We start from the raw sequence: 26,267 nt of genomic DNA, 5'->3' as shown, positions 1-26,267 counted from the left end.
GACACTCTGGAGCATCTGGCGCGGTTCAGAATGGTGAAAGACCTGATCAATGAGGCTCCTTTAGCTGCATTTCAGGAGGAATTTCAAGTTCACATGCGGCAGGAAGATCGATCCTTTGAGCCTGGTGAGCAGATAGAGGCACGGCATGGGAGGCCTCTGCAAGTAGTTGTCAAGAACGCAGGACGCAGCGTTATCTATGCTCACGTCTACGACCTGGGCCCCTGTGGCCGAATTAAGAATATTTCCGGCGGCTGTCATATCCCTATTCCACCAGAAAGCGACCCAAAGGACACCCAAACGGGGAAATGCACAGGGAGTTACACGGGAAAGATCAAGATGAAGGTACCTCTCGTTTTGCAAACAAATGGCTCTTGCATGGATATTATCAAGATCTTTGTCACCTCCCAGGCGACATCATTCGATTTGCTTGAGCTACCTAATCTCCACGAACTCTTGAAGAAGAAGTCAGGAGAACGGTTAAGTGATACTTATAAATAGGAGATGGAAGACTGGGTGGCATTTGACTTCTTTATGCGTACCTCTATGTAATTTGTTAGTGGTCATTATAGCGGTCAACCGAGTTTAATGCAAGGGCCACTATCTAAAGTACTGCAGGACCTTGACAACTCATGACAAAGTGTTTCGAGGGAGCCGTTCTACCTTGACTATTCACGCCCGTGCTTTCGCCGTTGGGGCAATGCTCCCGGCATGTCAAACCTATCTGCTATTTTCTCTGAGAATTTCGCGCGTCTGACTCTGCACGTGACCCTGGCACCCAAAGGGAGGACAATGTTCCGTTCCCCGCCCAACATAGCCGTCTTCTTCTTGAACAGACCATACCACAGAACGTGCCTACCACATGTTATACTCCTAGGAAGCAGTGTACGCGTCTGTGCAGCGCCAGCGCGATCAACAGAATCGACCACCATGTCGCAGCTGAGCATCGAGAGTTTCAAGCGCTTAATTGCCCACTCTACCCACGAAATCATTGCCATGATCAGCCCCTCGGCTTCGCTTTGTGCCCAGTGTCAACCCGTCGAGATTCGACTGAATGAAATCTTCAAAGCCAAAGGCAAGGGTTTTTACGGCGGAGCGCGGGATAGCACCAATGTCACTGTTGTCGGAAATTTGAGCCATGTTCTGGCTCATCCTGGCTGCCCGCTGTGTTGCTTGTTGACCCGTCTCGTTTTGAACCTAAAGCAGCAGGATCTATTCCGGAAAGTCAAGACGATAGGTGTTGTCCCGAAGTCAACGGCCGATTTACAGAACGCATTACTCAGTCTGTACAAAAAGGTAGATTTCGACGCCGAGCCGACCTCAGAAGAAGCAGAAGATAGTGAGGGTAGTCGTGACTCTGAAGCCAATGGGCAGTGGATTCAGTACAAGAACGACGATTGCTTTCAGATTTCAGTGGATGCTGTCCCCTCTACAGGAGCCATATCCGTGTGGCTGCCACTCGAACAAAGCGACGAGGTCAACGATGAAGAATCTCAACTATTCATGCACCCAAAGGACTACACAGACATGTTTGGTGACCCCCCAAGCCACGTTTCCTTCCCGCAACCAGATAATGGGACATCTCGGAACCTGGATCTGCTGCGGGACAGTTATCATTCCTGCAACGCCCATCATGTGGATTGTCGTCGCTCGAGATATCCAGAAATGCCATCCAGGCTGGTGGACATGCTGGAAATGCGAGTCATCGATGTTTCGCAAGGTTCATCCTTTGATTACATAGCCCTCAGTTACGTGTGGGGGACGGCACCCTTTATTACTCTAACAAGCACCACGTCAGAGTCCCTCAGGCGTCGCGGCTCTCTTCAACACCACTCCATCAGCGTCCCCAGGACTATTCAAGACGCAATAGAGATTGGAAAGTTTCTAGGACATCGATTTATTTGGATTGATAGCCTTTGCATCAAGCAAGATGATCGAGATGACCAGAAGAAAGAGATTCGGCGCATGCATGAGATTTATGCCAACGCAGCGTTGACTATTGTTGCTGCCACAGGCTCGAACGCCCAGGTGCCTCTCTTGGATATCGAAGCAGACCAGCTCTCCAACCAGTATCATACGATCGGAGGTAAACACTTCTGCCTTGACCGCCCGGAACTGAAACCTTTGGTCAGTTTCACGACATGGTTCACCCGAGGTTGGACTCTACAAGAACTCAACTGCTCATCCAAGGTCGTGTACTTTCTGCCTGAGAGAACATATTATAGTTGCAACACCGGTTCTTGGAATGAAGATTTTCCACTGGACCCTTCAATTCCGGCCGAAACCTACAAGAGCCTCCGAGACGAGGACCCGAAAGTCGCAGCATTTTTTCACGGCGAGAACCCATCGGAATGCTACGTCGAAATGGCAGAGCAGCTCTCCCGCCGGCAGTTTACGAGAGACGATGATGTGCTAAGTGCATTGTCCGGCATGTACAACATGTTCGCCCTGCAGAAGCTGGGGCCGGCTGCAGCCGGTATACCCATCAACTTTCTCGAATCGGGGCTTATGTGGCAGCCAAGTGGGCAATTGAGGCGAAGAACAGCTTCACATCCAAACCAACCACAACCTACATGGTCTTGGGCTGGTTGGGCGGGCCCAGTCACTTTTCCCTTCACCCGAATCGCAGACTCAGGCATCCGACCGATCGTTCAATGGTTTCTGTGTACACCTATGGTGGAAGACCAAAGCCATAGACGGCACATCGGTCTTGACGTGGCCGATGCGGTTGCCAGATCGAGTGTGAGACCAAAGGTTACCCAATGGTCAACGCGAGCTTTCGAGACAGGAAGCTACCCGTCCTTCAGCAAAGAAACAAGCTATATGCATGAGCAACCAAACGAGTTTATCTCCGTCTCAAACCCTTTCATTCTTGACCCTGTCATTCTTTGCTGTTGCTCGCGCACGTACAACGTTTGCATCGAGCGCATCCAAGGCCCCGACCTCGCAAATCGTGCAGGGTTAGAATTCTTCTCTATCCTTGATAGCAAGAACGGTGGTATGATTGGTGAGCTCAAGGTTGATACCGGAACCCTAGAGGCATTGACATTTTCAAGAAATCGACCTAACACAGCAGAGCTGTTGCCGATTGCTGAGCTTGACTTTTCGTCTCCATCTGCCGAAGCTGTGTTGTATCTGAATCGGTATAGCCGGCTGGGTCAGTTCTCACAAGACTTTATGCATGTGGTGGATCAAGACAACGATATGTCTATTGTTTTATGGATAGTTCGTGAGCCCGGATTATTCCGTCGAGTTGCTCTAGGGTATATAACGAAAGCTGGCTTGGAGTGCTACGTTGGAAAAGATAGTTGGGTGGCGCTCACGTAACTAAGGTAGAATAGGATTGTGACTATTATTAAGGATTACGATTATGTGGCATCTGGTATTTGGCGCCCGCAATTTTGTGGATCAGAACAGTTCCAGCAAGACCACGCCTACCTACGAGGGTAGAGCGCAGAGCGAGTGCGGCCAATGGAGATATCATCAGCCACGACGATCAAGCGGACTGGTGTACCGCTGGCGAGGCGAAAGGGTTCGGCAGCTAGTGTAAAATTGAGCTTGTCGCCAGTGTAGTTTTTAACGATAACAAGAATGCCCTTGGGAGATCGGATTCTTGCAAGGCCTGCCTCAATCTGAGCGGCGTTGGGAGAAGCTAAAACAGCTCCACATACGGCCGCGTCCAGCATGCCATGCCCGAGTTATTTATAAAGTACTACTTATATAAATATTAATATTTATATACTTCTAAATATAATTCTTAATTGCCTATGACTAGCTCTATACTAAGATATATTAGATACCCTAACGGCCGGTTGACTGGTGAAGGAGTGTAAAAAGAATCATCTCTAATAAACTAATTTCTATGCAAAGCCCGCTTATAAGGAATGTATATGCAACAACCTCAAAGACCAAATATTACTCATCGTCCTTCTATTCCTTCTTAGCCTGCTTCGCCAGAAACTCGTAAACGGTCAGGTCAGGCTTGCAAACAGTTCCGACCTTGGGCAGCTCGCCCTCTTGGAAGTACTTGCGAACAACGTCGTTGGAGCACTTGGAGGTGTGGACATCAAATCCGTGCTAAAAGACTCGTTTAGATATGGGGTTTTTAATGCCTATTTTCAAGGGAGATACTTACACCGGCGCTCTCATAGACCATGACTCGGCTGTTCCTCAACCGAGCCGAGACCTCCCAGGCATGGCTGACGGGGGTGACAGGATCGTACATACCGTTGAGGACGAGGACAGGGTAGTTAGTCTTGATGTTTCGGAGTTTGTCGTTGCTGATCTTCTCGGCGGCCTCGAAGCGCCATCGGGCACAGTTCAGACGTGTAGCGGCGAGGGAATCTCCAAAGGAGCTCTGGGCCAAGTGAGCCTGGTAGAGCGAGTACAGATCATCGGCCGACTCGGCACGGAAAGAAGAGTCTCCGCAAGCGATGCCAAAGAGGGCGAGCGGGTTAGGGTTCCACGTCTCTTCCTGGGACTTGCCGGGAGCCAAGGCCTCAGCCCAGCTTCCGTTCAGCGCCATGGCGACTGTCTCGATAGCGGTTGGTATCTGATCCGGCCTGTAGAGTTTGCTCAAGATGGCGGCTTTGATCTTGGCAACGGCATCGTCACCGTCCACAGCCAGGCCCTTTGCCGGGGACTCTTTGCCGAGTTGCTCTTCCAAGACCTTGTCGAAGGCGTCCATCAGATCCTGGCCAGTAGTGTTCTTACTCTTGTACTCTGCCAAAGGACAGAACTTCTTGCCAGCCTTGACACACTCATTGAAAGCATTCAGAAGCGTCAACTCAGTATCGCGGGGGCTGCCGATCCAGGTCGTGGCGGCGTAGTCGGCGGCGAGCAGGTTACCGTCCAGCATCATGCGGTTGATGCGATCGGGGAACATGGAGGCGAAGGTCTGTCCGAGGACGGTGCCGTACGAGGTGCCCCAGTAGTTGATAAAGGGGCCTTGGTCCAAGGCGTCGACGATAGAGATCATGTCTCCAGCTGCAAAGGCAGTGCCGATGAAGCGGCCGTACTCGTTGTAATCCTCATAGCAGGCATCGGCGATCTGGCCTGCCTGCTTCCAGCTCGTGGTACTGATCTGCTCCCAGGTGTCGGCCTCTGGAAGGTTATTGAATTCTTTTGCTCGACGAGCGAGACTGCCCCCCTCAGTCACGTTCGGTTCCAACGAATCTAGCGAAGGACACACAAAGGGGAGGGTCTTGCCGGTGCCACTGAGATCACATCAGCCGCTAATCATGAAGCTCTGAGGAGCGTTGCAACATACCGCGGGTCAAAAGAGACAAGATCATAGTGGCCACCCAAAATGTCTCGCATCCCAACGCCTTGTGCAGCGATGATCTCAACTCCGGAGCCGCCAGGTCCACCGGGGTTGTAAATGACGCTGCCCTTGACTGGCTTCTTGGTGGCCCTGTGCCTTATCAACTGGAGCTCGATAGCTTCGCCGCTGCTCATACTCGTGTAGTCCAGAGGGACTTTGAGTTTGGCACATTCGGGCTTCTGGGCCGCGACAATGCTGTTGACGTTTTTGCCGAAGTCCAAGTCGCCGCATCCCTTCCAGTTGATGCCTGACGAATTGGAGCCTTCCGACCTGGCCTCATTCGGCAGCGTCAAGGCGGAGGCCGAGCCCACAAGGAGCTGGCTGAGGAACACGCTCTGCGGCTTCATGATGGTTATCGTGTGAAAGCTACTGGTGAGTGAGCCGTTGCTGTGGATTATGATGCTATGATGTGTTGGAAGTGTGTTCTTTGTTACTGAGCTAAAAGATTGTTGCTGTGGATAATGATTTTTCTTGACCAGCCATCTTAACTCTTATATATGCAGCTTTCGCGATGAAGCTCACTCATCGCAAAGGATGGGCCAGCACAGCCATTGACCCATAGCCTTGTTTGCTGACGGATGACGATGAGACATGAATAGCCCAAGAATCCAAAGTTCTCTTCTCTGATGAACGGAGACCCGCTGCAAAACCGCTGTCCAATGGGACCCAGCCGTGAAGCTGAACCGGAGGCTGGACGTCCTACGGCACGTTGTGTTAGCCCTCTTGGCGGGCATAAGCTGAGGCCTGGTGAGCCCATGGAGCGCAGAATCCATCTCGATATGGTACTACTGAGAAGGGTCTCTACCCAGCCCCACCCAAGGACTTCCTCCGGCGGCGCCCCGTAGGGCAATGCGGATCTCGGCGGTGTGGGACAGTCTATTGGCTTGGGGTCGTTAGCTCATGCTTTCTTGGCGACATGGATCTATATCAAACGCGTGAGGCAGTGTTCAAGGAGATCTCCGAATAAGGGCGATCCCGCGCCCTGGGCCTGACACTGGGATGAAGACACCTTACGGGATGGGCCGTCGCCTCAGAACTTGTCTGTAGCGGACACGATTGAGGCACCGTCGGATCAGCTGTGCTGGTGCTACCCCAGATTTCCTCAGAATAGAAACAGAGAATTCGTAATACCACTGCCGAGCGCTTGGCCACTCCACTGAGCGCCAAGCCCAACCCTCTGCTTTGCATCACTCAGCCACACCCAAATGACCCTCTTCCCGCGCCCTCTTCGCAGAATGAGCCCACATCCGTCGATTATAAGGTCAAAAGTTCTATGGCGATACCATTGTGTTTAAAGATGATGTGTACTGTTACGACCCCCGCGGGTACGTCACGGATCGTAGCCTGCCATAAGCCTCCATCCTATAACCGAGCCTGAGAAGACAGTCTCTATTCGACCCAACTCGTAACTATATCATCCCGCTCGCCAACAACAACAGTAACTTGTCGGTTGCCGTTCTCCGTAATCTTGTCTCTATAACGATCCAGAAAAGCAACAGCAGCATCTTCACGATCAAAATCGAATGCCTCAACGGCCTTGTAGCGATGCCATGATCCACCAGAGAACTGCGTGTCCCGGAAGAAAAAGTCTAAGTTCTTAGGCGTCATATCTTGCCAAAAGACATATTCCATACTGTTTCCGTCAGCAGCCACAACAGTAGTCATATCTTCAGCTCGCTTTTGAAGCGATTTCTAAGAGTATTCGTCGTTTATCGCGTTTCAGTCATGGAACAACAAGACTCGAGTTGTGATGCCTTTACCTTTTTTCTCACCCTGACCTCTCGAGAATCTTGCCACTTGCTTCGCAAGACAGCCCTGCTGGTCAAGCCGGCAAAAGATATGCGCACCAGCAATGGCTCAGTAGCCAGGATCCTAAAGCCCGGCATGGGTAATGAACAAGTTAGGAAATATGAGACAAGTGACATAGTTCTACACCGGCCGTATTCCACCTTGCATGGTCTTATATGTATTCGACAGTTAAATATAATGCCGTAGCGAGGAGCCATGCTCTTTTCCTTATCTTATCATGCCAGCATGGACGGTCTTATACTCATGTATGAACTTTTCCATATCCCATCCATCGGGCTTTATGACTAAGATAAACCATGTCGCCTCGTTATAGGTATCAAACTTTTTATCAGACGTCGACGTGAGGGCAAAGTCCCCGAGGCTCACTTATATCGTAGTAACTAAGTCCTTCGAGCTTATGTCCTCAAAGAATCTCTCTCTTTTACTGATATCTTTGGCCTTCTCTGACATCAACCTCAACAGATTTGCCGTCGTGATAGGATTAGTGCGTTCACGAAAAATGTCTTATCTTATCTCGGCGTATGATACGAGCGCCTCTGTACTGGCTCCTTAGTTTAGCACCTGGCGTAAACTACCAGCAAGGTGCGCAGCGTCGAGTAGGCCCGTGGTGATTCCAAGTCCACCGACAGGGTTATTGAGCTTTTATCAAATATTAGTAAGCCGCGAAAAGAATAGAAAGCGCTCTTTGATACTTGAAACTGCCAGCGAAGAAGAGGGACTTACATGAGCAGCATCCCCAGCTAACAAGACGTTGTCCTAGACAAAGCTAGAGGCATAACGTTGGTGAATAACGTACGGCGCCACCGCTTCATACTGAATGCTGCTTGTATCTCCAGGAAGGAGGCGGCGCAGTCGACTCTTGACCGCCTCGACTATGACCTTGTCCAGTGTATTCGTCTTGCCAGCGGAAGCTTCCGCCTTCCGGGCTCTAGCCATCATTCGCCAGCTCGCGCCTTTACCTCGCTTAATAACGAAACCCCAGTCTTCAGGGTCGACAATGAAGTTGGCGGCTTTCCAACCCAGCTCGCCCAGGCTATACTGGAAGTCAACGGCAACAAAGAGCCAAGGTTCCCAGGTGTAACCCTCCAGCTCAATGCCTAGATTGCGCCTAACGGCGCTAGTACCACCGTCCGCTCCGACGAGATACCAACACCGGCCTTAGAGTTCATAATTATCAGCGTTATTTATGACCCAGTAATCGACGAATCCGTCCTGTTATTAGAGGCGCTGGAAAGTATGGTTGAAATAGATATGGCCATTTCTAGTCTCGATGACAGCGTCTAGGATAACTTGGCACAGTTCTGGCTAAGGCAAGTTAATAGCAAAGTGGGGGTTATCTGGAGGTGGTGCGAGTCCCCCGATGATATTCCCGTCCTTATCCCTCTAGTCACATCCGTCTTAGCTCTTCTCTCCGGCGGCGATCATAGCCTTAAGGATTCTAGCCTTTAAGAACTCTTTAAGAACTGCAGGGAAATATCTATCCCGACGATCAGCTGAAGTCGAGTCCTAAAAGGACATAACCAAGAACTCACTCGAAGGCCCCCGGGGATTGACAGATGCCGGCTTCTGACTCATACACACTGACCCTTAGGCCTAACTGCGCAAGCAGCAGTGCAGTGAAGAGGCCAACAGGACCTGCCCCGATGATAACGACGGGGTCAAACTGGCTAGACTGCGATCGTGATAATATTAGTCCCAATTTGATGATATATAAGAAAAGCCAAGAATAATAAGGTAAAGCCTACCATATTTTAGATAGTAGGAACTCATAAAAAATAAAGGGTCGGTGTGGACGTAAGCTAGAAGGGGCAAGAGAAACTCTTTAGATATAATATCTTATATATAATGTAAGAGACGGGATTATAAGAAATATAACTACCCGTTGGCTCATATGGGGCTATCGCCCCAGGCGAGCCAACCTAGCAAGCTAGGTTAGCTATAAAATTATGATACAGCTATAAAATTGTGATATAGGCCCCATATATACAAATTTATATATAAAAAATGAGATTTTATTAAAAAAGATATATAATAAAGATTTTCTATATAGAATAAAATTAATAAAAATATAAAGAAAATATAATTGGTAATTTTAAAATATAAGCTACTTAATAAAGATTTTTTTATAAAAAAAGCTCTATTAATTATTTTATAAATAATTTTTAAAATAGTTTTTAATTAAGATATATATTTAGTATATTTTTTAAAAATTATAAAAAATAGAAATAAAACTATGAAGTATTTTTAATAATTAAGTTATAGTTATAAGTATATATATATTATTTAACTTTATATTATTCTTATTATATAAGTTATTATATAAATTTAAAAGTATAATTTATAAATATTTTTATTATTTATATTTTTAATTATATATAAAAAGCTTAGTTTTTATTTAAAAAATCTTTATTAGATACTTTACTTAGTAATATATAATAAAAAGTATTTTTTATAATTTTATATACTTTATGTATTTAATTATATATAAATAAAAAGAGATTTTTAATATATAAAATATTTAATATTAAAATTAAAAAAAATATTATAAAAATAAATTATATTTATAATAAAATAATATTTTTTCTAAATTATATTTTAAAGGTCCCTTATTAATATAGTATTATTAGCTATTTTATAAATAATATTTAAATTCATTATTTTTAAGAAAAAATATATTAAAAAAATAAAATCTTATATTAAGTTTAAAAATATATTAAGAATTTTTAAAAAAAAGATATTAAAATAAAAACCTTATTTTTAAAAACTCTATTTAAAAAGTTATATATAAAATATTTTATATAATAGTTTTTACCTTTTAATTAGCTTATTATTAAGGTTTAAAAAGCCTTAGCTTTTGCTGTTTTTCCCGTTTTTATACCTAATTTGGCCTGTGGGTCCTGTATTATAATTTTGTGGCTGTATCACAATTTTGTGGCCAACCTAGCTTGCTAGGTTGGCTCGCCTGGGCCTTGTGTTGGATTGGACCCTGTACAATAGCTCAGAGGGTGGTCACGTGCCTTCAATGTCGGGCCGGGTGATCTCCGGATCGTCGGCACACTAGGCCCAATTAGGAAGGCCACGTCGTGGCCCAAAAGGGAAAGAGGGGATTCCCTCAAGAACAACAACACAAGCAATACACACAGGTTCAAGGATAAGCCCGACTTATCAACACCTTGGCCCACATGAGCCAACGGGTAATACTTTTTCTTATTATTTAATTTAATTTTTACTTATTTATTAATAATAATAAAATTTTTAAGATTTTTAATTATACTTTATACTTAATACTTAGATTTTATAAAAACTCTTATAGTACCCTTAGCCCTCGCCTTATAAATAACATTAATATATATTAAACCTAATAGAAAGAGGCATCAGATCATGCCAAGCACGAGTAAAATGCCTCTGTGGTACAACATGGAACCGATAGCCAATAGAATGTGGCTACAATGGTTCGCCTCACTCTGCGAGAATACGAAATGCATCTAGTCCAAGCCACAAACAGGTGTGGCTCACGCCCAAATCTTCAGTAAGAGAGCTTGGGTCTTCTTGAGGAGGGAGAAAACCTGTTATCACTCCCAACATGGCGCCACTTGCTTCGAACTTGCTCATGTGGCATGTGGCATTTGCGGTACACTAAGTTGCGGAATAAGCCGTGATAGAAGCTGGCTGTCTTGCTCACTAGTCAACGATTGGCTTGTACACCTAGTCACGAAACTCAATGGTGTGACTCTTGTTTGAACAGCTTCTTTAAGATTAGCAAAGACGCATGCAGCTTTGTTGGAGGAGATGCTCATCCAGGGCTATACCCATGATTCCTTCCACTGCGTGTTCTTGGCTTTCTTGGTCCACGCCTGCGAGAGCAGTGGCGGTTGCCATTTTATTCACCTTAGCTTTTGTAGAAGAAGGATGTGGACTCAAAAATGAGGCCATTCATAAAGTCTATCCCCCTGGTAACACAGTGGGGAAGATATCGCTAAGCTCGCTACCTTTGTTAATTCAAAGGCTGTTCCAGTCCTGTCTCATAGTCCTGTCTCGTTTTGTCTAACCATCTAACCTCACCACTAAGGAAGTCCAGGCAAGTTCCGTGCATGGGTTGAACTCAAGAGCTGAAACCAACAGTTCTTTCTTGGCGCACAACGACAACTGAGTCTAAGTCAGGCGGCCCATTTCGAGCACCATCACATACTAGACCGGGCAGCAGTCCCACGAGGACGGTAGAGCTCAACGAGTAAAAACCCTGACGAGATATTTCCTGGGCTGGTGGTCAAGAGGGACGATACGCCACGCTGAAAACAGTGAGGAATGTGACAACGGTGGCTTGCATGTGCGAACCATGCGCTCACGCTCTTCAACCACCAGGGGCTCGGGCCGTGCCATTAGTTAATCTTAAATTTCACTGCTTCACAGCCTTGAAAGTGGATAACTGTTTTTCTCGCTCGAAACCTTGATCCGACTTGGTATGTAAATGGACAGGTCAGATATTAAGGAGAAGTTATAGGTGCCCCAGGTATTACGTATAAAAAGGCAGAGGGTTTATTGATAAGTGTCAATAAGCGACTCTGCCCAACATGTACTGGTAAATTGTAGTAAAAGAGAATCAAAGGTAAGACAACAGTGTTTAATTAATGTACGACAAGTCCAACGCTAATATCTATTAGAAACCAATACCGTACAACTATCATTATCTTGAAGTAGCGCGGCTGCATGAAGCATTCCATACTCTCCCAGCTCCAAGCTCCCCACGCGCCACAAGCATTCCACACTGAGTAAACGTCTGACTTTAACTTGCGCCATCTTCAGCCGCAAAAATCAAGAAGACATCTCCAGAGCTCAGCATGAGATCGTTATCGTTCATGTTTATCAAGTATAAGAATAAGAGTCTGGCCTCTGCTGTTGACGTGGACTGATACCTGTCGCCTCATCCCATCATCTTAAACATCTCTTTGAACAATCTCTACTACAAATATCCATCACCAAGATGCGTCCTCTCAAGACCCTTGCCCCAGTGCTTCTTATGACCGTTCCTGTGTCTCTAGCATGGGATGTTGTTCCCCGGGAGACAGGCTCGGCTCAGCTTCTAGCACGTGCCGAATTCTGGGACGAGGTAATAGGCACCGTCATCAGAGAGATAATCGATGCAGTGACGGGCGCCATAATCAGGTATATCGAGAAAAAGTAAGTATTGTCTGGCTCTGAACCCGGTCTCCTGTTGATGTAGTAAAACCATCCTCATGGCCGGCCTTTGGTCAGACTTTGCTAACCTACCTCAAGAATACGAAGACATTGGAAGTTTCCGAGAGTCAGAACCACCCTGTTGACAATTACGGCAACGCCAGGCGGGACTGAGACCGCGGCAGAGACCGAGTATGAGGAGTCGACCGAGATTATCACCGAGACAGAGACCCAGACGTTGCCTGCAACATCTACCAACGCGGCCACCCCGACTTAAGCCTCGATACGTTTCAACTGCACCATGGTGGATTCTGTGTTCTTGTAGATGACTATAAGGTGCTGCGTCTAGACGTGATCTCGTCCTTCTACTTGAGTACAGCTTACAACTCAAGCTCAGATAGCCAAGTGCGGCCATCAGGTGCATTGATACACGGGGCCTTTGAATGGAATAGTTAAATTTAAATTGTTTTGCTCTCACCCCATTGTCTATGGACTACAATGCTACTGTGTTGTCGGACTCACTGGCTGTTTCGTCGCTTGGCTTGTACGTGATGACCTTGTGCGTCAGTCAGCGTAGTGGCAATTGTGACTGAAAAGTCAATTTTAGGTTCTTCAGTAATAAATGAATGTCTGAAATAGCCTTGTATTTATGTATCATCAAGCGACTCATGGATGGTTTCTCGTGTGATGCCTCAGGTATTCATTTTACCTGCATCACCACCTTTCTGCATCCACCATCCATCTATCGCAACAATTTAGCTTCTCGTTATTACGGCATGGAAGCGGTTCCTCACTACGATCTTGCTTTATGGTAAGTCCACGAAACAGAAACCGATTGCGACTTGATCATCCGATCGAACTGTGGTCGTGTGTTTTATTGCCATATCTCCCCGACGCAGTTTCTTCGGTCTCCCACCATCTCACGAGAGTACTTCAGATGTCTTGACATGCTGAGATCCGATGAGGAAGAAATAGATGATTTCTATCAAGAAGACGCCGAGGACTGGCTATTGAAATCTTTCGAACCTTTGGTTGTCTAGCTAGCACCTCCATCAGACTTCGACATGGTTGCACAGCCGACCTTGGCCCACTACCTATTCCCCCAAGAAATCTACGTCTGCGCTCTCGCCGCAATCGATGATCAGCTAAAGCCACACCAGCTCGACACCAAGGATCATGGCTGGAGCAGTCCCATCGTTAAGGTGGACAACAAGTCTCTGGTTGAGCTGGATCAATGGGTCCCGTCTTACGCCCCTTCAGACGTAAACTTATGCTACGATCGTCCTGGAGATGTTTTAATCAAGCCCCCAGCACGGGTTATTGTCCATAATCAGGAAGGAACGCCGGTCACCTGTTTCTTTAAGCAGTTCAAAGTGTCATTTAGCCCAAGCCACGCGAAAGAAGAGCTTGCTGTGCTTAAGAGGATTGCCCAGGCCCAAATACCCCCTCCACCAGAGGCGTATATTTGTCGCCTTCATCGTGTTGTTCGAGATGGAAACGGTCTCGTGGGGATGCTATTCGTATGGATTGACAAGAAGGGTGTGCTCTCGAGGGCTAGAGCTGCCATGAGTTCTGCTCGGTCAAGGCAACTCTGAGCATCACAAATCACCAGAACACTGCAGCAACTGCATAGCCATGGCATCATCTGGGGCGATGCCAAGGCCGACAACGTCCTGATAGACAAGAATGACGATGCTTGGATCATTGATTTTGGAGGGAATTATACCCCCGGCTGGGTTGACGAGGACAAATCTGGGACATTGGAAGGTGATAAACAGGGCTTGGCAAGTATTCTAGATCTTCTTGATGGTTCCGAGTAACTAGACTTGTTTGATGGGAGGTGCTGCCAAACGCTCCAGCATTCCCATCATGATGGATAGATTACAAGCGATTCACGACTTTAGCGGCTTATTCAACTCCTGGCAGTAGCTGTTAGAATACACCATACCCAGAATGAAATCATTAAGAGAACCCGCATCTCCGAGGCATTCTCCTTTGTTAACAGACCAACCCTGAATTGGCCATGCTTTTAGTCAACCTGAATGATGACCAAGCTGCAAATTTTGGAGTTATAGATGAACAAGCCACTGCTCAGCTGCAATGACAGGGCCATCGTTCAAATTGGCCAGAAAGAGAAGCCTCATCGACATATTTAGGCAACGTTGCGGTGTGATTCCATGCACGTTGCAGGGTAAGGTAGGTAGGCAAGGGCTGTGACAAGGCTTCGGCGCGCAGTCTTTTTCCGATCCGACTTTCAGGCTGCCATCTGAACACCTCCACGTCCATTGTACCACCTGTGATCCTACCATTGTTCATGAGCTCAAGATTTGTTGAAAAAATGGCTCCTGTGTTTGTGGAATACTCTATGGACGAAGGGATTGCTGAGTTCTTCAGCAAGACCACAAGCAGCCAGGCAGAATGTAACAACCGCGCCCAGGAGCTCGTGGGAGGCAGTCTTGTCCCGGTGGCTGTGCAAGGCGTTTGCAGCTACTCGGTATATGCGGGACCCAATCTCGAGTTTGTCGTCCAGTTTCGACTCAAGTGGCTGGAGCTGAAAATCGAGACTTCTGCGCTAGCCCGCCGTATCTTGGGCGAGTATGCACCAGACGTCACCTTCAAGGATCAGCTCGGCGACGACAGCGATACCGATGGAAAGGAACCGCTTCTCGTCTACGTCATGAGCCGGATCCGGGCTGTCAGTCACCTTGACTTTGTTCTGAGTCACAGCATACCCAGCAACTCCCCCGATTTTTTCGCTCTACGGAAGACTTTGATGACTGATATCGCGCGGTATTCACTCCTCTCTCTAGCCAACTTTCTTCCCTGCTGACCTGGCCCCTAGGTTCTTTGCCCGTTCTTGGAACCACCCTCAAGAAGTCGATTCCGCTTTCCGCGATGGCCTCAGACAGAGATTTGAAAGCGAATTGCGACTACTCTTCAGTCTTCCCGAGCGATTTCATCCCATCATCCGATCCCTTCAAGGATCGTTACCTGCGATACTCTCTCTTCCCATGGTGCTTGTCCACAAGGACTTTGGGGTCTGCAACATTCTCGTTGATGATGCCACTTTCAACTTGGTTGGAGTGATCGATTGGGCAGAAGCAGAGATCGGACCCTTTGGGACAAACCTACACTCCCTGCAGCCCCTGACCGGCCATTTACATCTCAAGGATGGCTGGGCCAGATACGACGACTATGAAGACCTCCAGGATACATTCTAGGGCACGTTCCGCAATGAGGTGGGAGGGCTCTCTGACGAAACGGTTGAGACCATCAAGGCAGCAAGGGTCTTGGGACAGCTTTTGTCAAGGGGATTCGCATGTCGCCTCGCAGATATGCCTCCTGCAGTTCCCATCAAAGATGATGAGAGTGGGCGTTACAACATGCTTTACTTGGATGGGTTGCTTCTAAATCCGGCCACGAGGTTTACTTGACAGGCCATGGCAGAGCTTTGCAATCATGCAAGGCGGGCAACAAGTCTATGGCTGAAGGTGAAAAAGGTTCGTGAGATTGGCTATAACAATGCAGTCGATGAATTGACGGAGAGATCCTTCACCGACCTGTAGGGAGACTGGCTGGAAGTTGGCCTTCCTGGAACTCTTAGGCACATAGCCCATACTTGCTGAGGGCAAAGGTGTGGCCATGAATTGCGGCCGCATCAATCTCATCAATGTTGGGGGTCTGAGCCCAGCGACCAACAAGGTTATAGAAGTTCGTTTCAAGCAAACCTGAGTCCACCGGAATTTGTTGTTGGCCGTGAATTAGATGAATAACGAGGATCTTGTGAGCATTCTAGCCTCAGGAGCGGGGCAAGATGTTGGATGCGGTGATCAGCGACAGGCAGAGAGACCGTTGTATCTACTTGCCTTATCATTCGGAGTTTCTAGCGCCATGTCTCGGGGCGGGGTGTGGGCGCGAGAAGTAATTCAAGTTTTCAACTACCTGACCGGGAGTGAGTACGAAGTGGACTAATAACAGACTTAGAATACCTTTGATGCCAAAGACTGAGAACACATTAATATATCGCAATCCGGGTTCCCTCCCTCCAGGAGGAGAAGTCATCACGAAAGGAAAAGAAGAAGTAGAAAGACCCAGTAAGTGAGACTTTCCCTTGCCACCCAATACCTCACATACAGGCAACGCTCCTGCCGTTGTTGCCTACCGTTTTGGCCCCCAATTGCGAGGAGCTTGCTTTGTGGATATGTGAGGCGAAGGTGTGTATCATCCCCACTGGAACCACGACCAACAGCTCGCAATGGTGGCGGGGGAGGCTTTGGAAGTGTGATGATGATAGGCTGCCTTGGCTGAGATTTGCGTCATGACTCTGCCTTAGATGGCGTTCTCGCATGGCGTGAATAACCTGGGCGGCAATACAACCGGATTGCATGTTGGTTTTCCACCACACTGATACGAACCAAGATGATACAGTCCAATTACAATCCACCAGCTTGCACGGATGCCTAATCTGACGGGTTGAAAGCGGAGAAGATGATGAGCATGGCTCGGCCTCCATATTCGAATGACCCCTCCGAACTTGTACTTGGCTATTGCACAATGACACGGCGAGTCGCGGCTCCGTTGCGTGAATATTGTTTCTCCCTATGAAGGTGCGTCACATGTCCAACATCAGTGTGGGGGATGTGACATGAGATGACAGGAATAATGAAGTTCTTGAATAGGTATACATTAGTGACGTCTCATGGCACGTACTTCAAGAGAATGAACAAAGGCCTCGGACTCGTTGAGGGGGTGGGAGTTCTCTGGTGGACGAGAGCTTTTGTCAATTTCCTGTTAATACTCGAAGAACTTAAAGGATATACCATGATCTTGTCATCCATCATCTCGATATGAAACAATGACTGAGTATTTAGTGCTGCCATCTAAACTGGGTCTGGGAAGAGCTGAGCTCAACGCGAAGCCCGCAGGGGCTGTCCAGTGGCAACTGTCAAATTTGACCCTTACAGCGATTCGTCCAAGGCTACACAATCAGTGGCTGGGCGATGACGGGCCGGCACGAGCATGGCGCGGCCCGGAGCCAAGTGTCTGCGGGCTGCCCCGACGCGGCCACAAGAAGCCACATTACTACCTTGCGATTACCAGCAAGATGCATCTGAAAGGAGGGAGGTGGACTGCTTTGATGCGCCGCCAAATGCCTGCCACCAGGGAACATGAAAGTCTCTTGGCAGCATCGCGAGGTATAAATACGTGGTTCATACAATACCTTTACAAGGTCCTACTCCCACCTGAATCTTCACACTCATCCAAGTCACACCGCACGACTGCTGTCTACAATGGCTGTCGCAGGACTCAGCCCCGTCGCCATCCCCGGTCTTCATATCCCGCCGAGTAGAGAGGACTTGGAAAAAGCAGCGCTGGCGTAGGTTCTCTTTGTGATCAAGCTATTCCGTGGCGTCCTGCTCCGACCGTTCGGCGAAAAAGCTACAACTCGCTCCCCGACGACAAGGACCAGCCTGAAATCTCGCCCGCTCGTCTCAAGGAGATGATGGACATCATAGCACAGCAAAGAAACTTAGAATGAAGAATGAGAACATGGAGACTTACGTCGAGGACTTAAGCATTCCCTTTGGCCTTGTTCCAAAGAAAACACGCGTATACAAACAATAGGAACGACGCGGCCTACCATAAAGCCAGAAGTGGTATATCCCACTCTTCTAGCAATTTAATCTCTTCCTTAAGTTGCTGTTGAGTCTCCTCGTCTGTGGTGAAATACCTTGACCAAATCGAATAGCCCCGGATATGGGTAGCAATAGCAAGGTAGAGAATAATTGCGGAAGGGAGAAGAAGGGTGTAATGGATAACAAGGAAAAAGTTCGAGATTTAACCCGTCAGACGTTCCAGAAGACTATTACTAGATTCGAATAGTGCCAGTATCAGAAATATATCGGAAATATCGAGGAGCGTTAAGGATAGAGCGTCCAGGCGATTGCTTAAGTAGGGCATGCGGTGTGCGAATTGCTCCGGAGGAATCTCCTTTTAGCTGTGGGACGCGAGTACCCTTCGCATCTAGATCTCGAGCACGAGATGGGCGACTTTGAATAAGAGTGCTTTGATCTAGTTAGAAACTCCGTGTTAAATGTTTAGGGCAGGGTTGACGCACAGAAAGACGAAAGGGTAGATGATCTTCATGTATATCAAGGGCATCGGTAGTGAGTTGTCCTCACGACGAATAAGGAATAGACTAGAAGCCCATAGAGCGAGTAGGGGTAGGGTTAGAGCTCCTAATAAGACGAGGGAGGTGATACTGGAGAACGACTCCTCTTGGAGTGCGTCTTCAGAGTCCATATCGAAGGTTGTTGCGAGTATTGGGTGTTGAAAGCTGCGGTTTGCTGTGACAGTTGTCTAGCACTTGATGAAAGAGAAAGCACAAGTTCAGGTCGAAGCAGTACGTTTTTCCTGCTTTATCTTGTCCGTATGCCCCTCAGTGATGGGCATGCAGGTTGTGCTGGATGGGTTGAATACGAGGTGTTTTAGGTTTTAGCTATGGCGTTGAAGAAGAGCACGGAATACGATATTATGCAGGCCATTGGTGTGTATTTGCGTCCTGTACTACAGTCGTCAGTGTGCAACCTGGCGGTTTGCGACAAACTTCATTGTTCGCCTTGAAGACTCACTACTGAATACATCGTCTCCAGCCACGAAAATTCCACTCTGCTGATGCTAAATAGCCTCACCGATGACATGTTTCTTAAATAGACAGGTCAAACTGTGAGTTGTGACTGTCTTTCCTCCGCATACCATCTTCCGATTATTTACGGAGCTTGTCGAGTCATGCATAGGGGAAATGTCACTGATGGCGCGTCTCTAGCACCGCCAATCCCAACGCCGTGATGGCGCTCTAGTCTGCAGCTCTCTCCGTCCTTTCACGGTACCTAGTCCATCTGCCAGGGCCTGAATTGAAGGGACTCTGCGGCTGAGACACTACCACCACTACTTTGATGATGGCGTTGAAGCTAGCCTATCAGCTCGTAATACGGACGAGCTTTGTCAAGGCCCGGGCGAACTAGGCGTTTCACTTCTCTCCAGCCTGATCTTTTTCTCCAATTCATCCTCTTTCTTATTTCTGATCCATCGTCGCCCATCGTATCCTACCATGACTATCGCGATCGCCGCCTCTCGTCCTATGCAGTCAGACCAACAACCTCACGTGAGTCTCATCACGAAGAAACATAAAGGTCTCGAGTGAAACCCTTTCGGCCGCTGCGACCGTGGCCATTTACCCCGCCTGGCTGGTCTAACTCGGCAGCCTAGTCATCATAGGCTACGCAGTGTGCTACCTCGTTTAGATGCATCACTTCCATTACTATGCCTTCTATGGTTGCGGCATGAGAGTCCCCGACAGTGTCTCTATGCCTATCGGTGAAGTCCTTCTAATCACTGCTATAAGAGGCTATAATTCCACTTCCTTCTTTCTTGTTTCCATGAAGGGCTACTAACTCGTCCTCGACAGTCTATCCTCGTCACGCTCGAGTGGATGCTCTTTGGTAGCATCCTGGCCTTCAAGGCACACATAGGAAAGGTGGCTCTTATCGACATATCGGCTCAGTTTGCCTGCTTATGTTTCTCTCTGTTCGTCTATTCTATCGGCCTCGTCGCCTTTACTTCTATCCCAATGGTCTGAGTAACTTGGCCATATTGCTATAATATATAGAGGAGCAACAACTATGACCCACCAGAGACATATTTCTATATTACGACGCAGAATGCTGTCACTTATGGGTTGATCACCTGGTCAGTGCTTTCCATCTTGCTTCATCGTTGTAATACAGACTGCCACGCTGGAGCTCCTCCACTGATACTGAAAAGGATCACGACTATGATCGTTGCTTTACTCAACCTGGTTCAGTTCAGGAAGGATCGCGGTGTCGGCGCCATTCGGCTTGGTGATGATACTCAATTGCCTGGGGATACTGACGCCCTATCAATTCGAGACGTGCCTAGTGATAATTCGATGTAGAATAGTTACGTACAACTACACAGGGCCTACTTTCAAGAAGGAAGTCCATAAATGACGGAACCGAGGGTCAAGATATCATCTACCTGCACGCACCTTGAGTATCGGGAAACAGACTGGCAACTCCAAGTACTCGTCCAATCGAAAGCTAGACATTGGGCTTATGTGTTTAACTCTATACATTCAGGAGCCTCCTATTAAGGATACTTAAGTACTAAGTTACTTGCGCAGTTACCGCTTTCCCCTCCGACGAGCGGCAATCACATAAAAGAGACTCCCATCGTAAATCATGCGAATATCTTCCTTCATCATCCGACCATCTTTAGGCCATAGCATGATATACGTTGCAAGCCCTATCCAGTGTCAGCCAATATCATTGAGAACACTGTTGGAGACTCACATTCGAAGAATGCACCGAACCAGCCAATTGGGTCCGCAATCAGCCGCTGGCCCTTCGTCAGCTTACTGACGTCCCAAAGGGTGAGGTAGTCTCGCCCTTCAGCGTACTTGGAGAATATGTCTTCAAACTTTTGTGGGATGAAGCGCCCCTCAGTGTCGTAGACGCCAGTATCGCTGCCGTGCTTGTCTTTGTGGATGTTGTCGATGTAGACTCGGAACCAAGGATCTGGGATGTAGGATGACAAGGTCGGGTACGAGAAGTTGGCGTGGATGATGAAGACAGAGAGAAGGGACAAGAAGACGCCAAAGCCAAGCTGGTGAAAGCCTCTGAAGGTATCAATGGGATATATCACACCATCGTGATCCTGAGAATGGTTAGTCGCCAATGGCCGGTTTGTCGTCAATTTGTCGATCGACTTACCCTATCGAAGAAGTCGCAGTGTTGCTGAAGAACCTATTTGCAATGTCACTATAGGTTCAAAAGGAACGCAAGCCTGTGTCCTTACGGTCTGATGACGATGCTTATGAGCCCAGTCTCCTTCAGTGGTACCGCCTGGGCGCTCGTGTGTCGCGGCGAGGTTGGCGCGTGCAACACCTTCGACGATGTCAGTAAAGGCCTTGGTAACCTGAGTATCCCTGGGATACGTACCGGCATGAGCCAACTTTGGATTCTCACCGCCAGGTTGATATGGCTTGCGCTGCAGGGTGATGGGAACAGTATCGATGGACGTTGTGATGCCGTCAGGGGCCGCATCAGGGCCCCTTGGGGACTTTGAATTGGACTTGGTTTGTTGCTCAGAGTCCATGCTGGATATGATGCGTACTGAAGTTACGTAGAGACCTGTTTCAACGTACATACTCAACGACGGCTATATATGTGCCATTGCTGTGGGTCAATGAACCGTATGTGACGTCATTGACGCTGATATCTGTTCCAAGCATGTGAACTCCAGGCATGTGATTATCGGTCCTGTAAAGCCGGTATCAGTCTCGGCCAAGTTGCTGAGGGGACCTAATCTCAAGCGCATGGAGTCTGAAGGCCTGACAAGAGAGATGATGTGATTGAAATGGCCAATGAACAAATGGAGAGAGATCTATTACTTTATCAAGTTATCTTCGTTACGATTCGGTAATATTCATGGTCATGCTGTGCTCATAGGCCACCAGCAGGATCGTCATTATGACTATTAAAGATCCCTGCTCGTTCGTCAACATATCGACACAATCTATCATCCAGGAGCTGGAATCTTCATTCCGAAGCCAAGCCATGCGCCATGCTTTTTATCCCCCCTTGACCCGCAACTATCCAAGCCACTGCTTTTCCTCCCACACCACCATCTCACCAAAACAGCTGCAACGTCTAATCGAACCTAGACGCCAACTGCGACGCTCTCATGGACAAAGTACTCCAGGCTGGTTTGTCGGCTGGCATGTCTGCCGCTTCAGGCTTTCATTCCAGCAAGCCGAAATGGGTTGACCCAGAACACGCTGGTAAGAACATTCTACCAGCGAGCTTTTGTCCTGAGCCAAGGTCCCGTGCATCCTTCCCGACTGCCAAGTACGAGGTTTCTGCATCCTACATCGCCATCGGGGCTTGGCCTTGGGGAGACAAGGCAACTTGGCACTGGGATGAGAGCCAGCTTCCCGCTGTCAAAGAAGCCTGGGAGGCGCTGTACAACGCGGGTATCAACTTCATTGACACAGCCGAGTCTTACGGAAGCGGGGAGAGCGAGACCATCGTCGGAGAACTAGTCAAGGATCTCCCACGCGACAGCTTCGTTATCCAGACGAAATATTTCAGCACTCCCCTCAAAGGGGCCAACTTCACCCACCTGATCGATGCGCCATTGATCAGCTTGAAGAGTAGCCTTCAGCGGATGAAACTCGATTATGTCGACATCTACCTGGTTCACGGTCCAATCCACCCACAGAGCATTGCACGAATCGCCGAGGGCATGGCTCAATGCGTTGAGCAGGGGCTAGCTCGGGCCATCGGCGTCGCCAACTACGATGTAGAAGACGTTCAGAAGATCAACGATGAGCTGGCCAAGTTCAACATACCCCTGGCAACAAATCAGTGCGAGTTTAACGTGCTACGGCGCTACCCCGAGTTGACTGGCAACATTGCTACCTGCCAAAAGAGTGGCATGATCTTTCAGTCATACTCCTCCCTAGCGCAGGGCAGACTGAGTGGAAAATACACGGCCGAGAACCCACCCCCTAAAGAGTATCGGTTCAGCAGCTACAAGATGGAAGACCTCGAGCCTGTTCTCGACACCCTGCGACAAATTGCTGAACGGCGGGGGAAGAGTGTGGCAGCCGTGGCACTGAACTACAACTTGAGTAAGGGTGTTTTGCCGGTCGTGGGCATCAGGAACGTGGAACAAGCGAAGTGTGCGATTGAAGCGCTTGGATGGCGACTCACTGAGGCTGAGGTGATTGACATAGACAAAGTGAGCATCGAGGGTAAGAAGACGGTGCTTTGGCAGCAGGGTTAGGAACGTTCTTTTGCAAGCAACGGTGTCTTGAGTGCTTTGGTGTTGTGGTAGAACCAGTCTATTCTATATATCTTTATCTCTTTGAACTTTGATTCCGTAAGCATGAATGTCTCAATCTTTCTTAGACAATACAGCGACGCATCTAATCTCGATATCCGAGCCCTTTACTTACTTTCTTAACTTAAATAATTATACTTATTAATCTTATTATATATTACCTTTACTTACCTTATTCTAAGTCTAACCTAACCTCTTTAAATTAATTTTTAAAAGGTTATCATAAAGTACTGATTTAGCTAGGCGCTCGGGAAGTCGCTGGCTGTCTATGCAACAGAGCCTGGTTTCTCACATCCCTGTGCCTCAACCCGGCTTGGCAATATAGGGCTAGCCACCGGCTTCAAACACTGTGGATGCTGTCTGCTTCTTCCACTTAAAGTGGCATAACTGCTTTCTTAGATGACGAACATGCTTTAGCAACTTGAATGATAGACAGAGGAGGCCGCCGTGCTAGCCAAGAGCTTTAACCACTGATGGTCGTATTTGATAACCCGAGGGCAAGAGGCCAGCCAGGAGAAATGCTCCCAGTCCTACTCCAACCCAGCTGCATTAGACCTCCAAACCCCTTCACAAGTCATGGCTGCTCCTGGGCTGAGCTGCTTCCTTCTCCGTATCAGCCTCCTTTTTATTAGTCAAGGCAGCCACGCCGAACAGTTCGTCCATCTTCTCCAAGCTGAGCCCCTTAGTTTCAGGGACAAAGAACCAAACGAAGGTGCCCATGAGGACGCAAAAGGATCCAAACATGAAGAACATTCCCTGCGTCTGCGGTTAGTCTGGTAAACTTGGACTTGGACTTGATCGGGAGTAACACATACATAACCGGCTTCGCCCATCGTTTGCTGCATTGTAAGAACAGCTTGTAGGTAAGTAGTCAGCAAAGTCATGCTCAAATTCAACAAAACCAACATCCCACACTTACTCCGTGCGATGATAAAGTTGAAGAGCCACTGAGTGGCTGCGCCGAGTGCCACGTTCATGGAACGAAGCCGCGCGGTGGGAATCTCGCTCACAAGAATCCAGCAACAGGGACCCCAGCCAAATTGGTAGAAACTAATATTTGTGAGCTCAAGCCGTCTCGTCTTGGCGGTGTTCTGCGGGTACTTACGCCGCCCAGAGATAGATGCAAGTAATCGCGACATATCCAAACGGCGTAATCTGAACCATGAAGTTAGCGACACGCTACAGGTGCCAAAGTTGCCTCTTGGAAAAAAAAAAAAAAACTTACCGACTTGCCCGCGACTGGGGGCTCTACTCTTCCGTAGATTCCAATAATAAACATCACGACAGCCTGAGCAGCACTCGTCCACAGCAAGCTTCTTCTCCGGCCCAGGGAGTCTGCTGCAAAGACCAAGAAAATGGCGCAGCCGACCACCTTGACGACTCCATAGACACCGGTAGCAAAAAGCGACGTCTCTGTTCCCGTCATACCGAGGTTTCCAAAGATTTGCGGGGCGTAGTAGTTCTGACCTCGTATAAGCATATCATTCATCACCTAGACCGATAGCAGCTTAAAATAACTCACCACTGCATTCACACCAGTCATCTGCTGGCAGATCATCAGCGTGACTGTGATGAAAGTACGCTTCCTATTTCCCGGGATAAGAAACATCTCCTTGGCAAGCGCCACAGCCGAGGCATCTCCGATGAGCCTTCGCTCTGCTTCCAGTTGTTCGGCCATCTCTTGAATTTCGGTTCGAACGTAGTCGGATTCGGCGGGAAGTCTGTCCAAGAGTTCAGTCGTGCGCACTGGCAAATTTTCAAAGACCCGTCGTACCTTCGTAGGTTGACCAGAATAGTCGTGGCTCGTTCCCAGTCGTCCTGCTTGGCACACCATCTAGGACTATTCTGTTGTTAGCACTACTCAAAAATCAAGAGACTATCAAACGTCAGCATCTCCTTAGGTGTCTATGACAACTCATCGCCTACACTGCAGGAAGTGCCTGGAGAGACAGGGGCACAATATAGATGGCTGGGGCGGTGGCATGGAGAAGACATCCATAGTTGGCCCTGTTGGAGAGTGTCAGATGAAGACCCATGTGCGTCATTCCTTTGGTACATACCAAAAGGCGAGCATGACGCCTAGAACGATGAAGAGTTGGTAGAAGGCTGTTTGATATGATTAGCGTCTCCTGACCTGGCCTGGGCAAAATTCATCCTTTGACTTACAGATCAAGCCTCCACGAATAGCCCGAGGGGCACATTCCGAGACGTAAAGAGGAACAAGAGTCGACGCCGCTCCAACTCCGAGGCCGGAGATGAATCGCCCAACATACATGACGGCGATGATTCCCTTGACGGCTGAGCCAGCCTGGCAGATGACGCCGGCCGTCGTGAGCGCTCCCGTAGCAATCAGACACCATCGGCGACCAAACTTCTCTGTAAGCCACGAGGTGAGGAAGCAGGCCAGAAAACACCCTGCCTGCAAGGTCGAGACAATGTTCTGGTCCTGCGTGGCCTTGTGTTTATGCGATGCGTCAGCGTAGCCAAAGCGCTTTTGAGTGTCTTCCATGGCCAGGACACCACCAATGGCGCCGGTTTCCCAGCCAAAGAGCATTCCACCGAAGCAAGCAGAGCAGACAAGGGCAATGACCCTCCAGGAGTAGATCTCGTCGGGGTCGTTGCGCATCGCATCGTTGCGCACGATGGCACGGAGAAAACGAGCAATGAAGCCCATGGCGTATAATTTTTCGACAGTTGATCAGATGGGTTCGGTCAGTTGGTGTTGGTGTTGTGTTTGAACCAGAGAAAAGACTTGATGTTGACTCTGTCTAGAAGTCGAACTCATCTATGGCAGCCGGCGATGGGGCCCCAGATATAAGTGAGTTGACTTTGCGGAGAAAAATCAGATTAAGAGTCAAAAGCAGTTCCTCACCCATCTTCTTCTTGGACCGTGTTAGTAATGGAGCACTCTAGTTGCGTTCCACGTAGCAGATTGGCCCACCTGATTCGCCTCCAACGGCCTAGTCTGCTCCTGCTTCTGGTGTGTACATTCGGAGTGATGCCCGGATTATCGACAGGTTTCTCTGGCCAGAAGAAG

At 48.3% G+C, this 26,267-nt stretch overlaps 11 protein-coding genes across 11 annotated transcripts; 6 read left to right on the top strand and 5 right to left on the bottom strand.

Moving 5' to 3' along the window:
- Window positions 1-30: 30 nt before the first annotated feature.
- Window positions 31-498, top strand: MRS44_016924 (uncharacterized protein; the record flags this gene model as incomplete). Its single annotated transcript, XM_065618237.1, has 1 exon — window positions 31-498. The coding sequence occupies one exon, from the start codon at window positions 31-33 to the stop codon at window positions 496-498; it is 468 nt and encodes a 155-aa protein (XP_065474309.1).
- A 291-nt stretch (window positions 499-789) lies between these two features.
- Window positions 790-3,324, top strand: MRS44_016923 (uncharacterized protein; the record flags this gene model as incomplete). The annotated part of the gene is made up of 1 exon (XM_046276617.2): window positions 790-3,324. The coding sequence occupies one exon, from the start codon at window positions 790-792 to the stop codon at window positions 3,322-3,324; it is 2,535 nt and encodes an 844-aa protein (XP_046130474.2).
- Window positions 3,325-3,927: 603 nt separating this feature from the next.
- MRS44_016922 (uncharacterized protein) lies at window positions 3,928-5,667 on the bottom strand (the record flags this gene model as incomplete). The annotated part of the gene is made up of 3 exons (XM_046272796.2): window positions 3,928-4,074; window positions 4,133-5,213; window positions 5,267-5,667. 3 exons carry the CDS (start codon window positions 5,665-5,667, stop codon window positions 3,928-3,930), a joined length of 1,629 nt encoding a protein of 542 aa, XP_046130475.2.
- Window positions 5,668-6,709: 1,042 nt separating this feature from the next.
- MRS44_016921 (uncharacterized protein) lies at window positions 6,710-8,877 on the bottom strand (the record flags this gene model as incomplete). The annotated part of the gene is made up of 5 exons (XM_065618236.1): window positions 6,710-7,012; window positions 7,093-7,192; window positions 7,926-8,286; window positions 8,711-8,801; window positions 8,875-8,877. The coding sequence occupies 5 exons, from the start codon at window positions 8,875-8,877 to the stop codon at window positions 6,710-6,712; spliced, it is 858 nt and encodes a 285-aa protein (XP_065474308.1).
- Window positions 8,878-12,110: 3,233 nt separating this feature from the next.
- Window positions 12,111-12,581, top strand: MRS44_016920 (uncharacterized protein; the record flags this gene model as incomplete). The annotated part of the gene is made up of 2 exons (XM_046281320.1): window positions 12,111-12,307; window positions 12,404-12,581. The coding sequence occupies 2 exons, from the start codon at window positions 12,111-12,113 to the stop codon at window positions 12,579-12,581; spliced, it is 375 nt and encodes a 124-aa protein (XP_046130478.1).
- Window positions 12,582-13,368: 787 nt separating this feature from the next.
- MRS44_016919 (uncharacterized protein) lies at window positions 13,369-14,124 on the top strand (the record flags this gene model as incomplete). The annotated part of the gene is made up of 2 exons (XM_065618235.1): window positions 13,369-13,883; window positions 13,938-14,124. The coding sequence occupies 2 exons, from the start codon at window positions 13,369-13,371 to the stop codon at window positions 14,122-14,124; spliced, it is 702 nt and encodes a 233-aa protein (XP_065474307.1).
- A 518-nt stretch (window positions 14,125-14,642) lies between these two features.
- MRS44_016918 (uncharacterized protein) lies at window positions 14,643-15,525 on the top strand (the record flags this gene model as incomplete). The annotated part of the gene is made up of 2 exons (XM_046281964.2): window positions 14,643-15,094; window positions 15,147-15,525. 2 exons carry the CDS (start codon window positions 14,643-14,645, stop codon window positions 15,523-15,525), a joined length of 831 nt encoding a protein of 276 aa, XP_046130480.2.
- A 2,648-nt stretch (window positions 15,526-18,173) lies between these two features.
- Window positions 18,174-18,607, bottom strand: MRS44_016917 (uncharacterized protein; the record flags this gene model as incomplete). The annotated part of the gene is made up of 2 exons (XM_065618234.1): window positions 18,174-18,369; window positions 18,423-18,607. 2 exons carry the CDS (start codon window positions 18,605-18,607, stop codon window positions 18,174-18,176), a joined length of 381 nt encoding a protein of 126 aa, XP_065474306.1.
- Window positions 18,608-20,507: 1,900 nt separating this feature from the next.
- Window positions 20,508-21,481, bottom strand: MRS44_016916 (uncharacterized protein; the record flags this gene model as incomplete). Its single annotated transcript, XM_065618233.1, has 4 exons — window positions 20,508-20,629; window positions 20,677-21,040; window positions 21,097-21,129; window positions 21,182-21,481. The coding sequence occupies 4 exons, from the start codon at window positions 21,479-21,481 to the stop codon at window positions 20,508-20,510; spliced, it is 819 nt and encodes a 272-aa protein (XP_065474305.1).
- A 588-nt stretch (window positions 21,482-22,069) lies between these two features.
- MRS44_016915 (uncharacterized protein) lies at window positions 22,070-23,173 on the top strand (the record flags this gene model as incomplete). Its single annotated transcript, XM_046281321.2, has 1 exon — window positions 22,070-23,173. The coding sequence occupies one exon, from the start codon at window positions 22,070-22,072 to the stop codon at window positions 23,171-23,173; it is 1,104 nt and encodes a 367-aa protein (XP_046130483.2).
- Window positions 23,174-23,797: 624 nt separating this feature from the next.
- On the bottom strand, window positions 23,798-25,904 carry MRS44_016914 (uncharacterized protein; the record flags this gene model as incomplete). Its single annotated transcript, XM_065618232.1, has 10 exons — window positions 23,798-23,986; window positions 24,046-24,086; window positions 24,150-24,280; window positions 24,336-24,385; window positions 24,456-24,692; window positions 24,753-24,951; window positions 25,005-25,070; window positions 25,157-25,237; window positions 25,291-25,336; window positions 25,397-25,904. 10 exons carry the CDS (start codon window positions 25,902-25,904, stop codon window positions 23,798-23,800), a joined length of 1,548 nt encoding a protein of 515 aa, XP_065474304.1.
- Window positions 25,905-26,267: the final 363 nt, after the last annotated feature.

This window comes from Fusarium solani (assembly GCF_023522795.1).
Source record: "Fusarium solani strain SB1 chromosome Unknown bctg00000012, whole genome shotgun sequence".
Classification (NCBI taxonomy): domain Eukaryota; kingdom Fungi; phylum Ascomycota; class Sordariomycetes; order Hypocreales; family Nectriaceae; genus Fusarium; species Fusarium solani.
Note: the sequence above shows the minus strand (reverse complement) of the source record. Positions and strands in the feature narration are given on the sequence as shown.